Source organism: Harpegnathos saltator, unplaced genomic scaffold, assembly GCF_003227715.2.
Source record: "Harpegnathos saltator strain DR-91 unplaced genomic scaffold, Hsal_v8.6 scaffold25, whole genome shotgun sequence".
In the NCBI taxonomy this organism is placed as follows: Eukaryota; Metazoa; Arthropoda; class Insecta; order Hymenoptera; family Formicidae; genus Harpegnathos; species Harpegnathos saltator.
In genome coordinates, this window is record NW_020230039.1 from 1,522,805 (window position 1) to 1,538,748 (window position 15,944).

Genomic DNA, 15,944 nt, shown 5'->3' on the forward strand with positions numbered 1-15,944 from the left:
TTGTCACCGACACAATGAGACAGTGTAACGCGCCGAGACAATACCAGGCGGCAAGACAAAGATCGAGCAAATAATTCGTTTGTAAACATGGGTGATTTGCCCGAGCGGTGACTCGCTGTTACCGGCGTCCAGCACACGCTCCGCGAGAATCCGCTGGACAATTTTAATGAGCACGCAGAACCGCCGATATGATTTTCCAATTCGGAACACCTATCCTTTTTGATAGTTTGTCGTACAACTCCCTGCTCGCAGCATCCAGTCTGCTGATCCGCAGGGAGTCGCCGAGTTCCACTCTCCGCCCCTGCATCTCCGGTCTATACACTTTTGGTATCGGTGCCGTGGCCTTCTCTCTCCTGAAAAAGCCCAAGTTATCATTATATACCATGGACCTACCCTCCTCCACCTCCATGTCCTCTGTGGAGTTGGCCTGCTCCAGGCCAACCTTCCTCTTCTTCAGCCGTTTCACCTTCTTCCGATACGACAGTCATCCTCTCTCCCGATCCGTCTCCGAGGGGTCGCTGCCGGATACCACATCGGCATATTTTCTTCTCCCGGCTGTTATTGGGGGAGCGGGAGCAGAAGCAGTACCGTTGGCAGTCAACCTGGCCGCACCGAGCTCCTCCTCGAGCTCACGGTTCCGCACCCTCACCCCCCTTAGCTCCTCTCTCAGTGCGGACATTTCCTTCCACGCTTCTGCGGCAGCGTCCTCTTCCCTATCGTATGCCGCAACCCTCGCGATAAGGGTCGACAGGACGGCCTCGGAGGTGGCCACAGCACGGTTCAGCAGTGCCTGATAAGTCCCCTTCAGGGTTCTGGACCTATGAGACACAAGCCGAACCGCGCCAAGAGCACGGCCAACCTCCGAGGCCAGTTCTGCTGACCCGGCCTCCTTTAGTAATGCCCTCGTGGCAGGGTCTTTGAAGACCTCCTCAGCGGTGCGCGTGTCCTTCAGAGTGCGACACATCCCCCGCTGAGGAGGTCCTCCACCTCCTTCTGCAGATCCCTACGGGCCACCACCTTCTTCCTGATGACCCCCATCTCCCTCTTATGCCGGAGACCAACTCCAACACCCGTAATGGCCTTTCTCCTTCTGTGATCCTTCTCCTGAGCCATCTCCCGCGCGATCTCCTCTACTTCCTTCTCTACGCCGGTTGTGCTGGCTGCGGTCACGTCCCCGACGGTCATCTGGCTGGTGGTCGCCAGGCTGATCGCCTTGCTCTCCGCGGCCGTTGCACCTGCTGGGCAGAATTTTCCTGTCTTGGGGTCTCTAGGTCTCACTCTAGACCCCTGGAACAGGATTACATCCGAAATGACCACTAGTTTTCCAGTGGTCCTTCCTCCCGCCCTCGCGTCCGCGTGACCCCCCATCGCTCGCGGGGCCCCCTCTTACCGCAAAGGGGGCCAGGTCGATTCACGCCCAGCGTCGTAGCAGGAGTTCTGGTGACCGATCCCTGGGCCGCTGCTCCTCCCACATTGGGTGGCCGCTCTGCTTCCCCCGAAGAGCTCACCACACCACCCTCACGGTTGAGGAGGTGCTTCCCATCCAAAGACGGGGGACCACTTCCCACGCCGCATGGCCGCCCCTCTTCTCTTGCGCGGGTGCTCACGTGGCGAGCCTCCCGATGGAGGCGGCCTTTCTGACTGGTGGTAGCCAGGGTTGCTCCCGCGTTGGACGACCGCCTTTTCTTCAGATCACGAAGGCTCGCCCTGCCAACTCCCCGGTGGGAGCGACCTTCCCGGTCGCAAGCGGCCGAGTTCAGAGACCGATTATGGTCTCCTCTATCGGAGGTAGGAGAGTGAGAGGAGGACACTCCACTACTCCTACTTCTGTAGGAGGCGTTTCCCCCCTCTGACGGCCCGTCGTCGGTTGCTGACGTGACAGGGATCGTGAACATGTCCCTGCCAGGACGCTCCGCGGTAGCCAATTCTACCTTGGGGGCCGCGGTGCACCCCAAGGTTAGCCCATCGCTGGTTGACGACGTGGGGGGAACTGGGACGACATTCCCACCAACACACCGGTTCCTGGTTCCGAGACCCAGGACGTCTTTTGCCATTGTAGTCATAGTATAATCCATCTGAGTGTCGGATTGTTACGAACCCGACCCACTCGGGTTTGAATTCGGGGTTTTCCTTTCCCTAGACCGGCTGCTTACACAAGGCTAACGAGCCCGCTCTGCCCGCGCTGTAGGAACCTTTGGGTCGCACGAGTGCAACCCTCCAGTTCCTGGGTAAAACCTGAAGGCAGCTGCCCCTCCAGGAGTATGGACGCTCTTAGTCTGGTCCCTCCGTACAGACCACCCCGGCATGATAGAACTTGCTAGGGGCCGAAACCCTCGCCGGTACAGCTCTGTATGTCATTGGGACACGTAAGCTCCCACACCACGGCAAGGTGGCGTCCACGGGGGAGACCTGACGTGAGCCTCCCCCTCGGCTGCCCAGGATTTCTAGGAGTGGGTGGTGGAGGAGAAAAGCGAATCCGACCATCGGTACATAACGTGGTCTCTTCGACTCCCCACCCCTCACCGGGTGCTGGACCGCTGCCCAGGGGAGGGAAACATTCCCCTCCCCAAAAGATGGGCCCTCGGTCGTCTGGACGCGGATAGGTTTCAGGCGGCCGTCCTCGCGGCCACCTGGCATCTCTATCAGAAGCCAGGTGAGTGGGACTCCAGCCCACCTCAGGAGAGGGCTAGGGAGGTAGTGGGCATTGTGGCGTCGGCGTGCGACGCCGCGATACCCCGGTCCCACCCCTGTCGGCACCGGGCTGCCTATTAGTGGACGCAGAAGATCGCAGACCTCCGCGACTCCTGCGTCTACGCTAGGAAGGTGTACACCCGGGCCCGGGGTGAGGACGCGGACGCTGCGGGGGCGGAAGAGGGCTACCTCCGAGAGAGGGAAGCCCTCAAAGCCGCCATCGCTGAGGCAAAGGATAGGGCCTGGGAGCAACTAGTGAGCTCCCTGGACGACTCCTGGGGGCGCCCGTACAAGCGGACGGTCGGGAAGATCCGCCCGTGGGCGCCCCCGCCAACGGAGTCTATGAAACCCCAGGACTTCGAGGGGCTCCTCGACACTCTCTTTTCGAGGGCGGAGCCCCCCCCCCAGATCCCAGTTCCTGAATTACAGGACGGGGACTGCGACGAGGACCTGAGGGTCTCGCCAGAGGAGTTCGCTAGGGCCAGGAGAAAGCTCGGGGCCAAGGGCAAGGCCACTGGCTCCGACGGAATTCCTGGCCGCGCCTGGGCTCTCGCCCTCGGCGAGGGAAACCTATCCGCCGCCACGCGGGAGGCACTCGAGGGGTGCCTCAGGGAGAGGGTTTTCCCCAGGAATGGAGGAGGGCCAAATTGGTCCTCCTCCCGAAGGAGAGCAAGACGCCCGGTAGGGCACGGGCCTACAGGCCTATATGCCTCTTGGATGAGGCGGGCAAGGTGCTCGAACGCATCATTGCCGACCGCCTCGTCTAACGTCTGTCCCTGAAGAGGCCGGACCTCCACGACAATCAGTACGGGTTCAGACCCGGACGGTCGACGCTGGATGCGATCCAGCATGTCCGGGACCTGACCTGTACCGCCGTGGAGAAGGGAGGCGGAGTGTTACTCGCGGTGTCATTAGACATCACAAATGCGTTTAACACCCTGCCCTGGCCGGAGATTGGACGTGCACCACGGAGTGCCCGTCTATCTCTGGCGCATCCTGTCGGCGTACTTCAAGGACAGGGACCTCGCCTACTATGGGAGAGGTGGGGTCCAGGGCCGACGCAAAATGGAGCGCGGTGTTCCGCAGGGGTCCGTTCTCGGCCCACTGCTCTGGAACATCGCGTTCGACCGGGTGTTACGCTCTCCCCTCCCCCTCGGCAGCCACGTAATCTGCTATGCAGATGATACGTTGGTGCTAGCCGAGGGGGAGGACTGGGGGGAAGCCCTCCTCCGGATGGAGGTGGCACTCGACTCGGTGGTAGACACCATCAGAGACCTTGGGTTCAAAGTGGCCACCCAGAAGACCCAGGCCATGTTTCATGGCCGGGGTCGAGGGAGGCCACGGAGGGCCCGGGTCCTGGTGAATGGAGTCCGCGTCCACGTCAAGTCTACGATTAAATATCTGGGCTTGACGTTGGACAGCCAATGGGGATTCGGGCCACACTTCAGGCAACAGGTCCCCCGGGTTCGCAAAGCAGGCATGGCGCTGGCCGGCCTCATGCAGACCCAGGGGGGCCCAGGTTGGCGGGCTCGTCGCCTGTACGTTGGTGTCATGCTCTCGATCGCCCTGTACAGGGCGCCCATATAGGCGCCCCGACTTTTAGTCACCGGCCGCAACAAGTGCCTGATGCGCCGCGGCCGGTGAGGGCGATCAGAGGATACAGCACCGTCTCGTACACGGCGGCGACCACCCTGGCCAACTCTCCTCCAGTAGAGCTCCTAGCTGAGGAGAGATATCTTCTCTAATGGCGCATAACGGAGCTCCGCGAAGGGTGAGGGGGATTAGCGGCCAGGGACCTGAAGGCCTTGAAGACCCAAGCCAGAGCCCTGGTCCTGGACAAGTGGTCAGCCGAATTGGCCGACCCGCGAGGATTTGGGCTCCAGACGGCCGATGCTGTCCGCCCCTGCCTGCCGGAGATGGCGGGCGAAAGGGGGCGGGGACTCTCCTTTCACCTGGTGCAGGTGCTGACCAGACATGGTTGCTTCGGAAAGTACCTGCACCGGATAGGGAAGGAACCCACCACCGAGTGCCACTACTGCCCGAGGCCTATGGACTCGGCGCACCATACGCTGACTGCATGCGAAGCATGGAGTCAGCAACGCCGAGTCCTGGCCCAGGCGGTGGGGTGCCAGGTGGAGGCACTTTCGCTCCCGCACATGGTTCAGGCCATGTGCGGGAGCGAAGAAGCGTGGGGGGTGGCGGCCTCCTTCTGTAGAGACGTTATGTCCCAGTTGGAGGCCGCCGAATGGGAGCGTCGCCCCCCGTAATAGACGGCGGAGGGAGCGGGGCTCCTCGAGATTAGGTAGCGGGCCCGTGGTGGCGCCGACCGAGGAGCCACCCCCGATTGATCGGGGGTCTCTTCGGCCGCTTCGGGTCCGACTTCGGACGCATGGGGAAAGGGCAACGGGAAGGGTGTGAGCCCTACCCCCCGTGGGCGCCACCTTGACGTGGTGGGGGGGCTTGCGTGCCCTGATGATGTACCGGCGGGGGCTTCGGCCCCTGGCAGGTTCTACCATGCCGGAGTGGTCTGTATAGAGGGGCCAGACTAAGAGCGTCCATAATACTCCTGGATGGGCAGCTGCCTCCAGGTTTTATCCAGGGTTTGGAAGGTCTCATTCGTGGGGCCCAAAGGACCCTACAGCGCGGGCAGAGCGGGCTCGTTAGCCTTGGCAGGTAACCGGTCTAGGGGAAGGAAAACCCCGAATCACACCTGTGTTGCAGGGGCACGTAAAACCCCTGCAATTTATGGTAGTATGTCGACTTGGGAGAAAAATGCCCCGGTACTCGGGGCCGGGGCACGGCGGGAGGAGGCATACAGTCCCGGCACCCACCCGTCGTCATCATGCGACGGGCCAGGCGTCGCGTGCCAGGCGGGCGCGCCGCCCGAATTGGTTACCGCCCGAAGGGAGGCGCTCTTGGACCGGCTGAGGCCGAGTGTGGGTCGGATGGACCCACCCTCGGCCTTTGTTGGTCCAAAAAGCGCCAAGAAAAGGAGACGCGAAGCGGAGGAATCCGCCTCACCACCGTGGCAGAAGGAGGGGGCGCACTTCCCTTCGCTCGGGGGCGTTAGTTCCCACCGAGGGGGGAGGTGCGGCCCCCCGTACGAGTGAGGGTGGGGAGGTATTCTCTGCCTCACAGAGATGGGATGAGCTCTTCCTAGGGGAGGAGTTTCCCCCGGTCGAGGGCGAAGAGCTCTCGGCCGTGGGGGCACCTCCCCGAAACGCGCGGGAGGGGGGAGCTCCGGGGTAGAGCGTTACGCACGCCAAAAGTGGGGTCTTCCGCCCGTGCGGAGACCCGCACTGGAGGCAGCAAGGGGGAGGGATCTGCTCGGGGAGGCCTTGCATGGGATCGACTATATAAAAACTCTCCGGGTAGATCCCACTATAAGGGCAACTAAGGGCTATGGGAGACCAGTAGAGGCCCTTAACGAGGGGTTCAGAGCATCCTTAACATACAGGATGCTCTCTCTGACTATAAAAGGTTGGTGGAGGAGGGCGGCCCTGATGGAAGACTTGAGGCCCTGGAAGTTCAGGTCCGGGGCCTCAAGTTTGAAATCGCCCGCATTGGGCGGCTGCTGGAGAGGTTCTTGCCCACTCCAGCAGCAGCAGCTCCGGGCAGCGGGGCCGCCCCCCTCCAGCCGCCCAGGGGACAGCCGGCTGTCACTGGGGTGGGAAGGGAGGGAGAGTGGACGCTTATATCCACTCGCAAGGGGAAAGGGAGTGGGAAAGGGGGGAAGGGGAAAGCTGAACCCCCCAAGTCGTTGGGAGGGGGGCACAAAGAAGGTGGCCCCTCCTCCTAACAAAGTAGGAAAGGTTGCGGGGAAGGGGGCCCCAAAGAAGGGACCCATCCCTCGCAGAAAATACCACAGTTGAGGTGCCCCCCGCGCAACCCTGTAGTAACGGTTACAGCGTTGCCGGGGGGTTCCTCCATAAATGAGGTAATGGCGAAGGCCAGGCTCCGGGTCGATCTCCAGGAGATCGGTCTGGAGCCTGGTGCGTTCAAAATAAAACGCGCCAGAAGTGGAGGGGTATTGTTGGAGATCCCTGGCCAGGGTGGTCGGGACAAGGCCGACCGCCTGGCCAGGGATCTGCAGGATGCACTGCATGGGGAAGCTGTAGTCTCCAGACCGGCGAGGAAGGTGGAACTCCGTGTCGTCGGCCTGGAGGACTCGGTTACCCCGATACTGTTGCGGGCGGCGCTATTAAAAACGTCGGGTTGTCCTCCGGACGATCTCCAGATCGGAGAGATTAGGAGATCGTCCGGAGGACTAGGGGCAGCTTGGGTTCGGTGCCCTCTAGCAAAAGCTGTCCAAAAGCTGTCGGCAGCGGGGGGAATTATCGTGGGGTGGGCGAGAGCCATGGTGAAAGTACTGGAGGACCGGCCCCTCCGATGCTACAGATGCCTGCGATATGGACATATGGCAGTGACCTGCCAGACCGATAATGGTCTGGCGGGTCACTGCTTTAGATGTGGGGGGGCCGGTCACGTGGCGAAGGGGTGCACCGAGGCAGTTCGGTGCCCCCTTTACCACCACGAGGGGAAAAGGACGGACCACCGTATGGGGGGCATGGTGTGCAGGGCGCTTCCCAGGTCTGCCAGGTCTGCCCCGAGAGGAGGGGCTCCTCCCAGGAGGAGAAAAAGGAAAAAGAAGGCAGCACGTTGGGGGGCTGCGGCTGACGAACAGCTGCGGCCCCCCGACGGTGCCGCCAATAAGGAGAAAGAAAAGAAGGCACCGGTCGCCGGTCCGGATACGGCCGGATACGGCCGACAAGGTAGGGACGGGTGACGGAGGCTGAAGCAATTCATCCTCCGTCATCAACAGTTCAGGTAGGGCTTGAGGCAAGAGGAGCGACGGCCGTTCCTACTGCGCCGGACCCTCCCTCGGCGGTTAGACCGAGGGAGGTCTCCGAGGCGGAATCGATGGAGGTGGAGGCCTCTGCATCCCTCCTGGCGGAGGTGGGGTGGGAGGAGTGGGGTGGCAATGAGCAGGAGTAGCTCTCCCCACCCACTCCCTCACCCCAGACCCATGGGATCTGCTGGTGCGGTAGTGGCCTCGAAGTGTTAGAGGCCCCTGCACCGGAACACATGGGCCAGGTAGGAGCGGTCGGGGGTGGGCCGACCCCTTGTGGGAACACCCCTGACCGCGCCAGGAGGGATAGCCTCCCCCCAGGGTGAGAACCCTGAATCCGCTTCTGTTGCGGAAGTGGAGGGAGCCCTGGGGGGGAAGAGCCGCTCCCGGGAGGGGGTAGTTTCCCCCTCGGTTCCGCACCGAGGGGGAGTTGGGGTGGTCCGGTTGGGACCCCATACCTTCCTCCCCCGTGGGCCACCTTGTTGTGGTGGGGAAGCTTGCGTGTCCCTATGATGTACAGAGCTGTGCCGGCGGGGGTTTCGGCCCCTGGCAGGTTCTACCATGCCGGAGTGGTCTGTACAGAGGGGCCAGACTAAGAGCGTCCATAACACTCCTGGATGGGCAGCTGCCTCCAAGTTTTAGCAGGGTCTGGAGGGTCTCATTCGTGGGGCCTAAAGGATCTTACAGCGCGGGCAGAACGGGCTCGTGAGTTGGGTGAAGGCAACCGTTCTAGGGGAAGGAAAACCCTGACTGCAAACCCGTACTTGTCAGGACGTATAACCTGACACAATTGCGAGGGGCCAGGGTACTTCGGCACTCTGGTACAGGGGACTCAGGCAACACCGACAGACCCTAGCCTACTACACCGTAACCCTAGGTCAAGTCTCTGGGGCCGGGAGTCTTGCCTTAATTGGCCGGACCGCGAAGCAAGTCCTCTATAAAACACCACGTAATCCTACGGTTGAGGCATGCCACGCTTAGGGGATGAATGGCAGGTACGTGACCCATCGCTAGTGGTTTCTCACTTTGGGCACCTAGCGAACCCAAGGGACATGCTAGCCTTACCCCGGTTAATGCGGGGGCTCTACCCGGGGTCGACGACCCATTCCCGCCGAAACCGACCAGAAATGAGATCTCCTAAATTAAAAAAACTAAACTTCTCCGAGTCTTCGGACTCAGAGAGTCCCGAAAAGGCGGGTGTAGCAACCCGCCTAAGGGCTCACCACCTGCCTCGGCAGGTGATATTTTGTCAGAAGAAGAGAGAGCAGGAAGAATGGGCAGAGATTTGCCGGCGGGTGCCATCTCCCCTCCCCCCAGGGAGAGAGAGCGGATGGACCTCGGAGGAATAGCCTCCGGGGAACCATCTAATGAGGGTAGTCCATCCCCCTCAACGACCACTAGCGATAGTGGTCGAGACTATCGTCCTCACCGGAGGATTGATAGGGTGAGCTCTTCGCGGAGGACCACGAGAGCGGCCACCCAAGGGACCTTGGCATGTCCCTGGGGTCCGGAGTCCCTGCGGGTGAGGGGACGCCGGTACCAGGGGCCAACAAGCCCGACCCCCTCCGTATGAAGAAGATGCAGAGGGAGTCTGTCCTCAGCAACAGCGAGGGGGCACTTGGGGCCAACTTGGGAAAAGAAGGATGTGGGGACCGGAAAGAGAGGGGAGGAGTCGGGGGCGAGGATCGCGGGGCCGGTCGTCGTCACCGACATACTTCTCTCTCAGGGGTTAAAGTTTCAGATCCGGAGAGCAGGAGAGCCCCCCTGCTCTAGGTTGCAGCAGCGCCTTCGCTGCTGCAACCTACAGAGGCGAACAGGGGGAACAGCAGTGTGGTCACGGGGACGAAGAGGGGGAGATCTTCCACCAGTGGAGGATCCACATCGGCGGTGGAGATTGTGGAGGGCCCAGCCCTGGCCCTTATACAAGCCGAGAAAAAAAGGGGAAGACGACCCACGACCGGTGAAGGAGTGGGGCTAAGGGAGAGGAGAGAGAGGAGGGTAAGGGAGACAAAAGAAGAGCGCCTCAAGAGGCTGGAGAAGGAGGCGTGGAGCCTACTGGATAGAGGGCTCTGCCATACTCTGGCGGACAAACGCCCCGCTGAGGAGGTTTTTAGGGATATCTCTTCTCTGAACCTTCTCAGGGGGGAGGGTCCGGCGGAGCTGGACGATTAGGTGGGTTGGGCTCTGGGAGCAGTCAAGCTGGTGGCGAGACGTTCGAACACGCTCAAGGGGACGTTCACCAGCTTGCTGAATCGGGCCACTAATACCACCACTCAGGCAGCCATGACGACTCTGATAGCCAGAGCAGCAGCACAGGAAGTTGGAGGAGCGGAGAGGCCAGAAGTGATGAAGGAGATAGAGGAGCTGAGGGAGGGAATCAGGGAACTGCGGGCGGAAAATTTGAAGCTCCAGGAGGAGCTCCAGACAAGCAGGACCGAGGTGATTCCCACTCAGCCCCCTCCTCCAGAGCCGATAAGAAGAAGGAGGACCTATGCGGAGGTGACAAGCGGGGCGGCGTCCACCTCAGCCGAAGAAGAAGGAAGAGAGGAGAGAAAGAGGAAGAAAAAGAGGAAGAGGAGGATAGTGGCGAGGATCAGCTCCTCCTCTTCCTCCCATGGGGGGGAGGTGAGGGATGGGGGGTCTCTTCCGGGGGTCTATCCCGTCTATGACGATAAACTCTCGGGCGAGACTCCCTCTCCGACATGGAGACCCGAGCCTGAGAGTGTGCAGGGAGACCTGGATGCCTCCATGACGACCATGGCCCGTGCATCCGGGGGTGGGGTGGGGCGGCTGATCCATCAGAAGCCTCACCTTGTCTACGGATGGAACGGGAGCCGGGTCGAGGAGGGAGTGGTGACCCCTGCACCAACCCAGGGTCTTAAAGGTAAGGAGAAGGAAGAGGACCGCGGGAGGAAAGAGGGCCAGGCCCAGGCCCAACAAGCTCCGGCGGACCGAGCGAGGAAGAGGGAAAGGGCCAAAGAGAAGAAGAAGAGGAAGAAGGCGAGGGCGAGGTTCCAGAAGGAGAGGGAGAGGGAGCTAACTCAGGAAGGAGGAAAGGGAATCCCGGCTAAAAAATTGGAGGGGCTGGGATACGAAGGAGGATTGGGATGGGCGCTTCGGGTGGAGGAAAGAAAGGAAGAGGCCTGGTCCCGAGTCTTAGGTAGGAAGGAAAAGAAGAAGGAGAAGGAAGGGGCAGGAAAGGATCCAGCTCCTCCACCCAACAATCAGGCGAGGGTGAAGAAGGGTAAGAAAGGGGCGAGACCGGGTCAGCCGAGGCCGCCGAAGAGCGCGGCCGTCGCCATTACCTGCCCCCCCGCCAGATACCGGGAATTTATAGTAGAGGCCAGGCGCCGAATTAGACCAGCGGATCTAGGTGTTCAGGGGTCCCTGAGGGTAACCCAGGCCTTGAACAAGGATATGCTGGTCGAGGTGCCTGGCCTCACTGTGGGGGCAGCCGCCAACCGGCTTGCGGAAGAGCTCCGCAAGCTGGCGGCGGAGAAAGGCCCCGGTTTTCGTATCCGCAGGCTGGTCAAAATCGCAGCGTTGCGACTGACCGGCCTCGATGCGACGACTGGGGCCGACGAGGTGGCGACCGCTGTGGCCCTCGCCGGGGGATGCACGCCGGAGGAGGTTTCCTCCGGCGAGGTAAGCATCTCCCGGTGGGGAACGGGCATGATGGTGGCGCGGTGTCCGCTGACGGCTGCCGCGAAGGCCGCAGAAGGAGAGAGTCCTAGTTGGATGCACTCGCGCCGGGGTGGTGCCGCTGCCTGCTCGCGTAAAACTATGCTACCGGTGCTTAGAACCGGGGCATGTGCGCGAGCAGTGCGATAGCGCCACCGACCGCAGCGGACTGTGTTATCGCTGCGGTAACCCCGGCCATCGCGCGAAGGGATGCCAAGGGGCGGCTCGCTGACCGGTCTGCGCCGAGGCGAGCAGGCCCTCCGATCATAAGATCGGAGGGCCTGCCTGCAAACCTTCCTTCTCCAGGAAGAGGACGGGGGGTGAAGGTGCGAGAACAGGGGAAGGGAGTGCTGCCGACCGTGGTCGAGGGAGCCGAGGAGGAGGAGGCCCGACCCCCCCGGAGGGTCCCATGAACCGAATCCAGCAGCCGGAGGAGACCAGTCCGGCCCCCTCTGCAACGAGAGACCAGGAGGCTCCGGGAGGAGATTACGAGGAGAGGGACTCCTCTTTGGTGTCGTGGGAGCTCCCGAAGAGGACATCAACACCAGTCCAAATGGAGACCGAGCCACTGTCGCAAAGAAAAAGGAGAGGGGACGAGCGGAAGAATACCAGCAGATTTTCAGAGGAGGACAAGACGACGAAGGTGAGGCGGATGCAGTCCGCGGACTCTCCCCCAACCACTCTAGCAGAAGGGGAGACAGTGGGTGAAACACCCCTGTCTCCCCTCGTGGTTGTAGACGACTCCCCCCATACCCCCCAGAGGAAGGAGAAGTCCGGGTAGGGACACCCGAGAGGCAATCGCCCTCCGTGCAAGAAGAGGCACAGGTCATAGCCACCAAGACCGAAGCCCCCTCTGAGGAGACTGAGGCGGTCCAGCCAGAGGTCTCCCAAGAGGGGGTGAAGGTAGACAGCCAGGAGGAGGCGTGTAAGGCCTAGCCTTCACGGCACTCCGGGTGCTACAGGCGAACCTAGGCCGCGGCGCCCGGGCCCAGGACCTGTGGGTACACAGGATCCGAGAACTGGGCGCCGGGCTGGGGGTGGCCACCGAGCCGAACTGGGTGCTGATTAGCAACGAATACTGGTTCGGAATACGGCAGCCCGGACGGCACGGTGGCCATGATGGCTGACTCTGCAGCGAGGACCCCTCCCTGTGTTTTAAAGGAAAAGGGGTCCTCGTACGTGGCGGTCGACTGGAGACCCATAACTGTGGTGGAGGTATATCTCCCCCACCACAGAAACATAGCCGGACTTGGCCGCCCCGCTCGCATCAAAGGGATCCTGAACAGGATCGGGGAACTGGTACGCAAGTGCCATCCCCGACCTATCGTGATTGCCGGGAACTTTAACGCCCACTCTGAGGAGTGGGGTTGCAGTCCCCGGCAGCGGGATCCCAGGGGTGAGGTGGTCATCGGCTGGGCGGCGGGATTGGGCCTTCTGTTGGTAAATAGAGGGTCCACCGGCACCTGCATAAAGCCGGGAGGGAGGTCATCGGTCATTGATTTGACTTGGGCCTCCCTCTCGGCTATAAGGATGATCTCCGAATGGAGGGTGGAGGCGGAGGGCGAGACGTTATCTGACCATAGATACATAGTCTGGGCCCTCCGCCTCCCCAAACCGAAGCAAGTGTCGGCTCGCAACCCAGGGGAGAGGAACTTCCTCTCCTCAAAAGATGGGCCCTTAGTCGACTTGATGTGGACAGGTTCCAGGCAGCTGTCCTTGTGGCCACCTGGCACATAGAGCCACGTGAGTGGGACCCTGGCCCCCTGGAGGGGGCCGAGGAGATAACGGGGATAGTGGCGTCGGCGTGCGACGCCGCGATGCCCCGTTCCCACCCCTGTCGGCGCCGGGCACCGTATTGGTGGTCGGAGGACATTGCGGTACTCCGCAGTGCCTCCGACTGCACCAGAAGGGCGTATACGCGTGCCCGGCGACAAGACGGGGATGCCACAAGGGCAAAAGAGAACTACCTTGCCGCCAGGGTAGTCCTAAAAAAGCCATTAAAAGAACCAAGCGGGAAGCCTGGGAGCAATTGGTGAGCTCCCTAGATGACGATCCATGGGGGCGCCAATACAAGAGGACGATGGGGAAGACCCGTCCTTGAGCGCCCCCGCAAACGGAGACGTTAGAACCCCAGGCCCTTGACGGGCTCCTGGACGCCCTCTTTTCGAGGGCGGAAGGGGGCCTCCCAGTGATCCCTTCCCCAGAGATGGGGGAGGGAGACTAGGACGAAGGCCTGGAGGTCACTCCAGAGGAGCTCGCCAAGGCCCGGAGAAAGCTCGAAGGTAAGGACAAAGCCCCTAGCCCCGATGCAATTCCGGGCCGCGCCTGGGCTCTCGCGTTGGCCGAAGGGACCTGTTCGCAGCCACATGCAGGGTCATGACAGGATGTCTCAGGGAGGGGGTCTTCCCCCCAGAGTGGAGGAGGGCCAAATTGGCCCTCCTCCCGAAGGAGGGCAAGGAGCCCGGTAGTGCGTTAGCCTACAGGCCGATTTGCCTGCTGGACGAGGCGGGCAAGATGCTGGAGCGCATCATCGCGGACCGCCTCGTCCAGCACATGTCCTCGAGTGGGCTGGACCTCCACGACCGCCAATACTGAATCAAGCCCCGACGATCCACGCTGGATGCAATCCGGTTGGTCCGGGACCTGACCCGGGCGGTCGTGGAAATAAGGGGCGGGATATTGTTAGCGGTGTCGCTAGACATATCCAACGCCTTCAACACCATGCCCTGGCCGGAGATAGGACGAGCCCTCGAGCACTTCGAGGTGCCCGCCTATCTCCGGTGGATAATGTCCGCCTACTTCAGGGACAGAGACCTCGCCTTCGCGAAGGAAGGCGGGGTTCAAGGCTGGCGCACCATGGAGCGCGGTGTCTCGCAGGGATCGGTGCTCGGCCCCCTGCTATGGGACATCGGCTTCGACCGGGTTCTTCGCACTCCGCTCCTCGACGGCTGCCACGTCGTCTGCTATGCAGACGACATGTTAGTGGTGACCGAAGGGGAGAACTGGTGGGAGGCCCGCTTCCGCACGGAGGTGGCAGTGGCATTGGTGGTGGGTACCATCGGAGACCTGGGTATCAAGGCGGCGCCCCAGAAGACTTAGGCTGTGTTCTTTCACGGCCGACGTTGGGCGGCGCCGCGGGAGACCCGGGTCCTAATCGATGGCGTCCATGTCCGCGTCGATCCGACGATTAAATATCTCGGCCTGACGTTGGACAGCCGATGGTCGTTTGGGCCTCATTTCAGGCAGCTGGCCTCCAGGGTGCGCAAGGCCGGACTGGTCGTGGCCAGGCAGGATGGCAGGCTCGCCGCCTGTATGTCGGTGCGGTTCTCTCGATCGCTCTGTACAGGGTGCCTATATGGGTCCCTCAGCTGCTGACCACTGCGGTGGCCAAGCGGCTAATGAGGCAGGCCCTTAGGCCCCTCATGATCAGGGCGATTCGGGGGTTCCCGACCGTGTCATACATGGCGGCGACCACCCTGGCCGGCTCCCCCCCGTGTAGCTCCTAGCCGAAGAGAGGAGAATCCTCTACTGGCGGATAAAGGAGTTCCGCGAGGGGGAGAGCTGAAGGCCCTAACGACCCGGGCCAGAGACCGGACCCTGGAGCGGTGGGAAGGCTTGCCAGCTGACCCCCGAGGGTCCGGTCTCGCAACGACCGAGGCTGTCCGACCCTGTCTGTCAGAAATGACAGACAGGAGGGGTTGTGGAATGTCCTTCCACCTGGTGCAGGTGTTGATCGGGCATGGATGCTTCGGGAGATACCTACACCGGATAAGGAAGGAGCACACCGCTCGGTGCCACCACTGCCCCGAGCAAGAGGACACAGCGCGGCATACCCTGGCTGCCTGCGCAGCATGGGATGAGCAGCGCCGGATCCTGCTCGGGGCGGTGGATTGCCGAAACGGGGAGCTCTCGCTCCCGCACCTAGTGCGAGCTATGTGCGGGAGCGAAAGAGCATGGGACATGGCGGCCTCCTTCTGCAAGGAGGTAATCTCCCAGAAGGAGGCCGCCGAATGGAGGCGCCGGCCTGGCAAGCGCCGTCGCAGAGGACGGCGGGGCCGGCGCTCCCCTGGGGGGGGGGGAATCTACAGCGGGCCCGAAGTGACATCGGACGAGGAAAGGGCGCTGGCCTACACGGGCCGGCGCCTCCCTCGGCCACCAGGCTCCGTCACTCGGAGGGGGGCGAGGAGGATACCTCCCGCTCCCCCGAGTGATCGGATAGGAGGGAAAAGGGGAGGTGGAAAACCCGATTGGGGTCGGACCCACCCCAAAATCCCCTCTCTCCCTTCAGGAAGAGAGGGATAAGGAGGAAGGGTAGATGTCCCCTTCCTCTAAGGTGACACCAGAAAGCCAATCGGCGGGGTTACCCGCTGGGGACTGCACCTCTCCCACTAATTCCCCGAAAGGGGAAGGGGGTGCGGTACAAGAAGGCGAGGGGCTCTTAGATTAGAGCCCTGGGGCCGGGGGGTTGGGGAAGGAATGCGGGAGCAGTTCCCATAACTCCCCTCCTCACGGTCCGACAGGTAGACATCCCGCAGAGGTTTTAGTCGGTAAGAGTCCGACATAACCCTCGCCCCTCCTCAATGGGGCGGGGGTATCCATGATGGATTTCCCCTGCGTGAACAGAAAGAAAAGGGCAAATGAGGGCTATCTCCAAGCAAAGGAAGCTCCCAAAGTCGCCATCGCCGAGGCCAAGAAGAGAGCCTGAGAGCAGTTAATGGACTCC

General features: G+C 62.0%; 1 protein-coding gene across 1 annotated transcript; it reads left to right on the forward strand.

Moving 5' to 3' along the window:
- Nucleotides 1-3,615: 3,615 nt before the first annotated feature.
- Nucleotides 3,616-4,958, forward strand: LOC105182526 (uncharacterized). The gene is made up of 3 exons (XM_011140013.2): nucleotides 3,616-3,733; nucleotides 3,890-4,210; nucleotides 4,477-4,958. Exons 1-3 carry the CDS (start codon nucleotides 3,616-3,618, stop codon nucleotides 4,956-4,958), a joined length of 921 nt encoding a protein of 306 aa, XP_011138315.2.
- Nucleotides 4,959-15,944: the final 10,986 nt, after the last annotated feature.

What these genes read in the sequence shown, in the direction of transcription:
- LOC105182526 (XM_011140013.2), top strand. Translation starts at nt 3,616, where the DNA reads ATGCGTTTAACACCCTGCCCTGGCCGGAGATTGGACGTGCACCACGGA. An exon ending in CCTCGCCTACTATGGGAGAG is followed by an intron (nt 3,734 to 3,889) that starts GTGGGGTCCAGG and finishes CGTTGGTGCTAG; the next exon opens with CCGAGGGGGAGGACTGGGGG. An exon ending in GCAGACCCAGGGGGGCCCAG is followed by an intron (nt 4,211 to 4,476) that starts GTTGGCGGGCTC and finishes GAGGGGGATTAG; the next exon opens with CGGCCAGGGACCTGAAGGCC.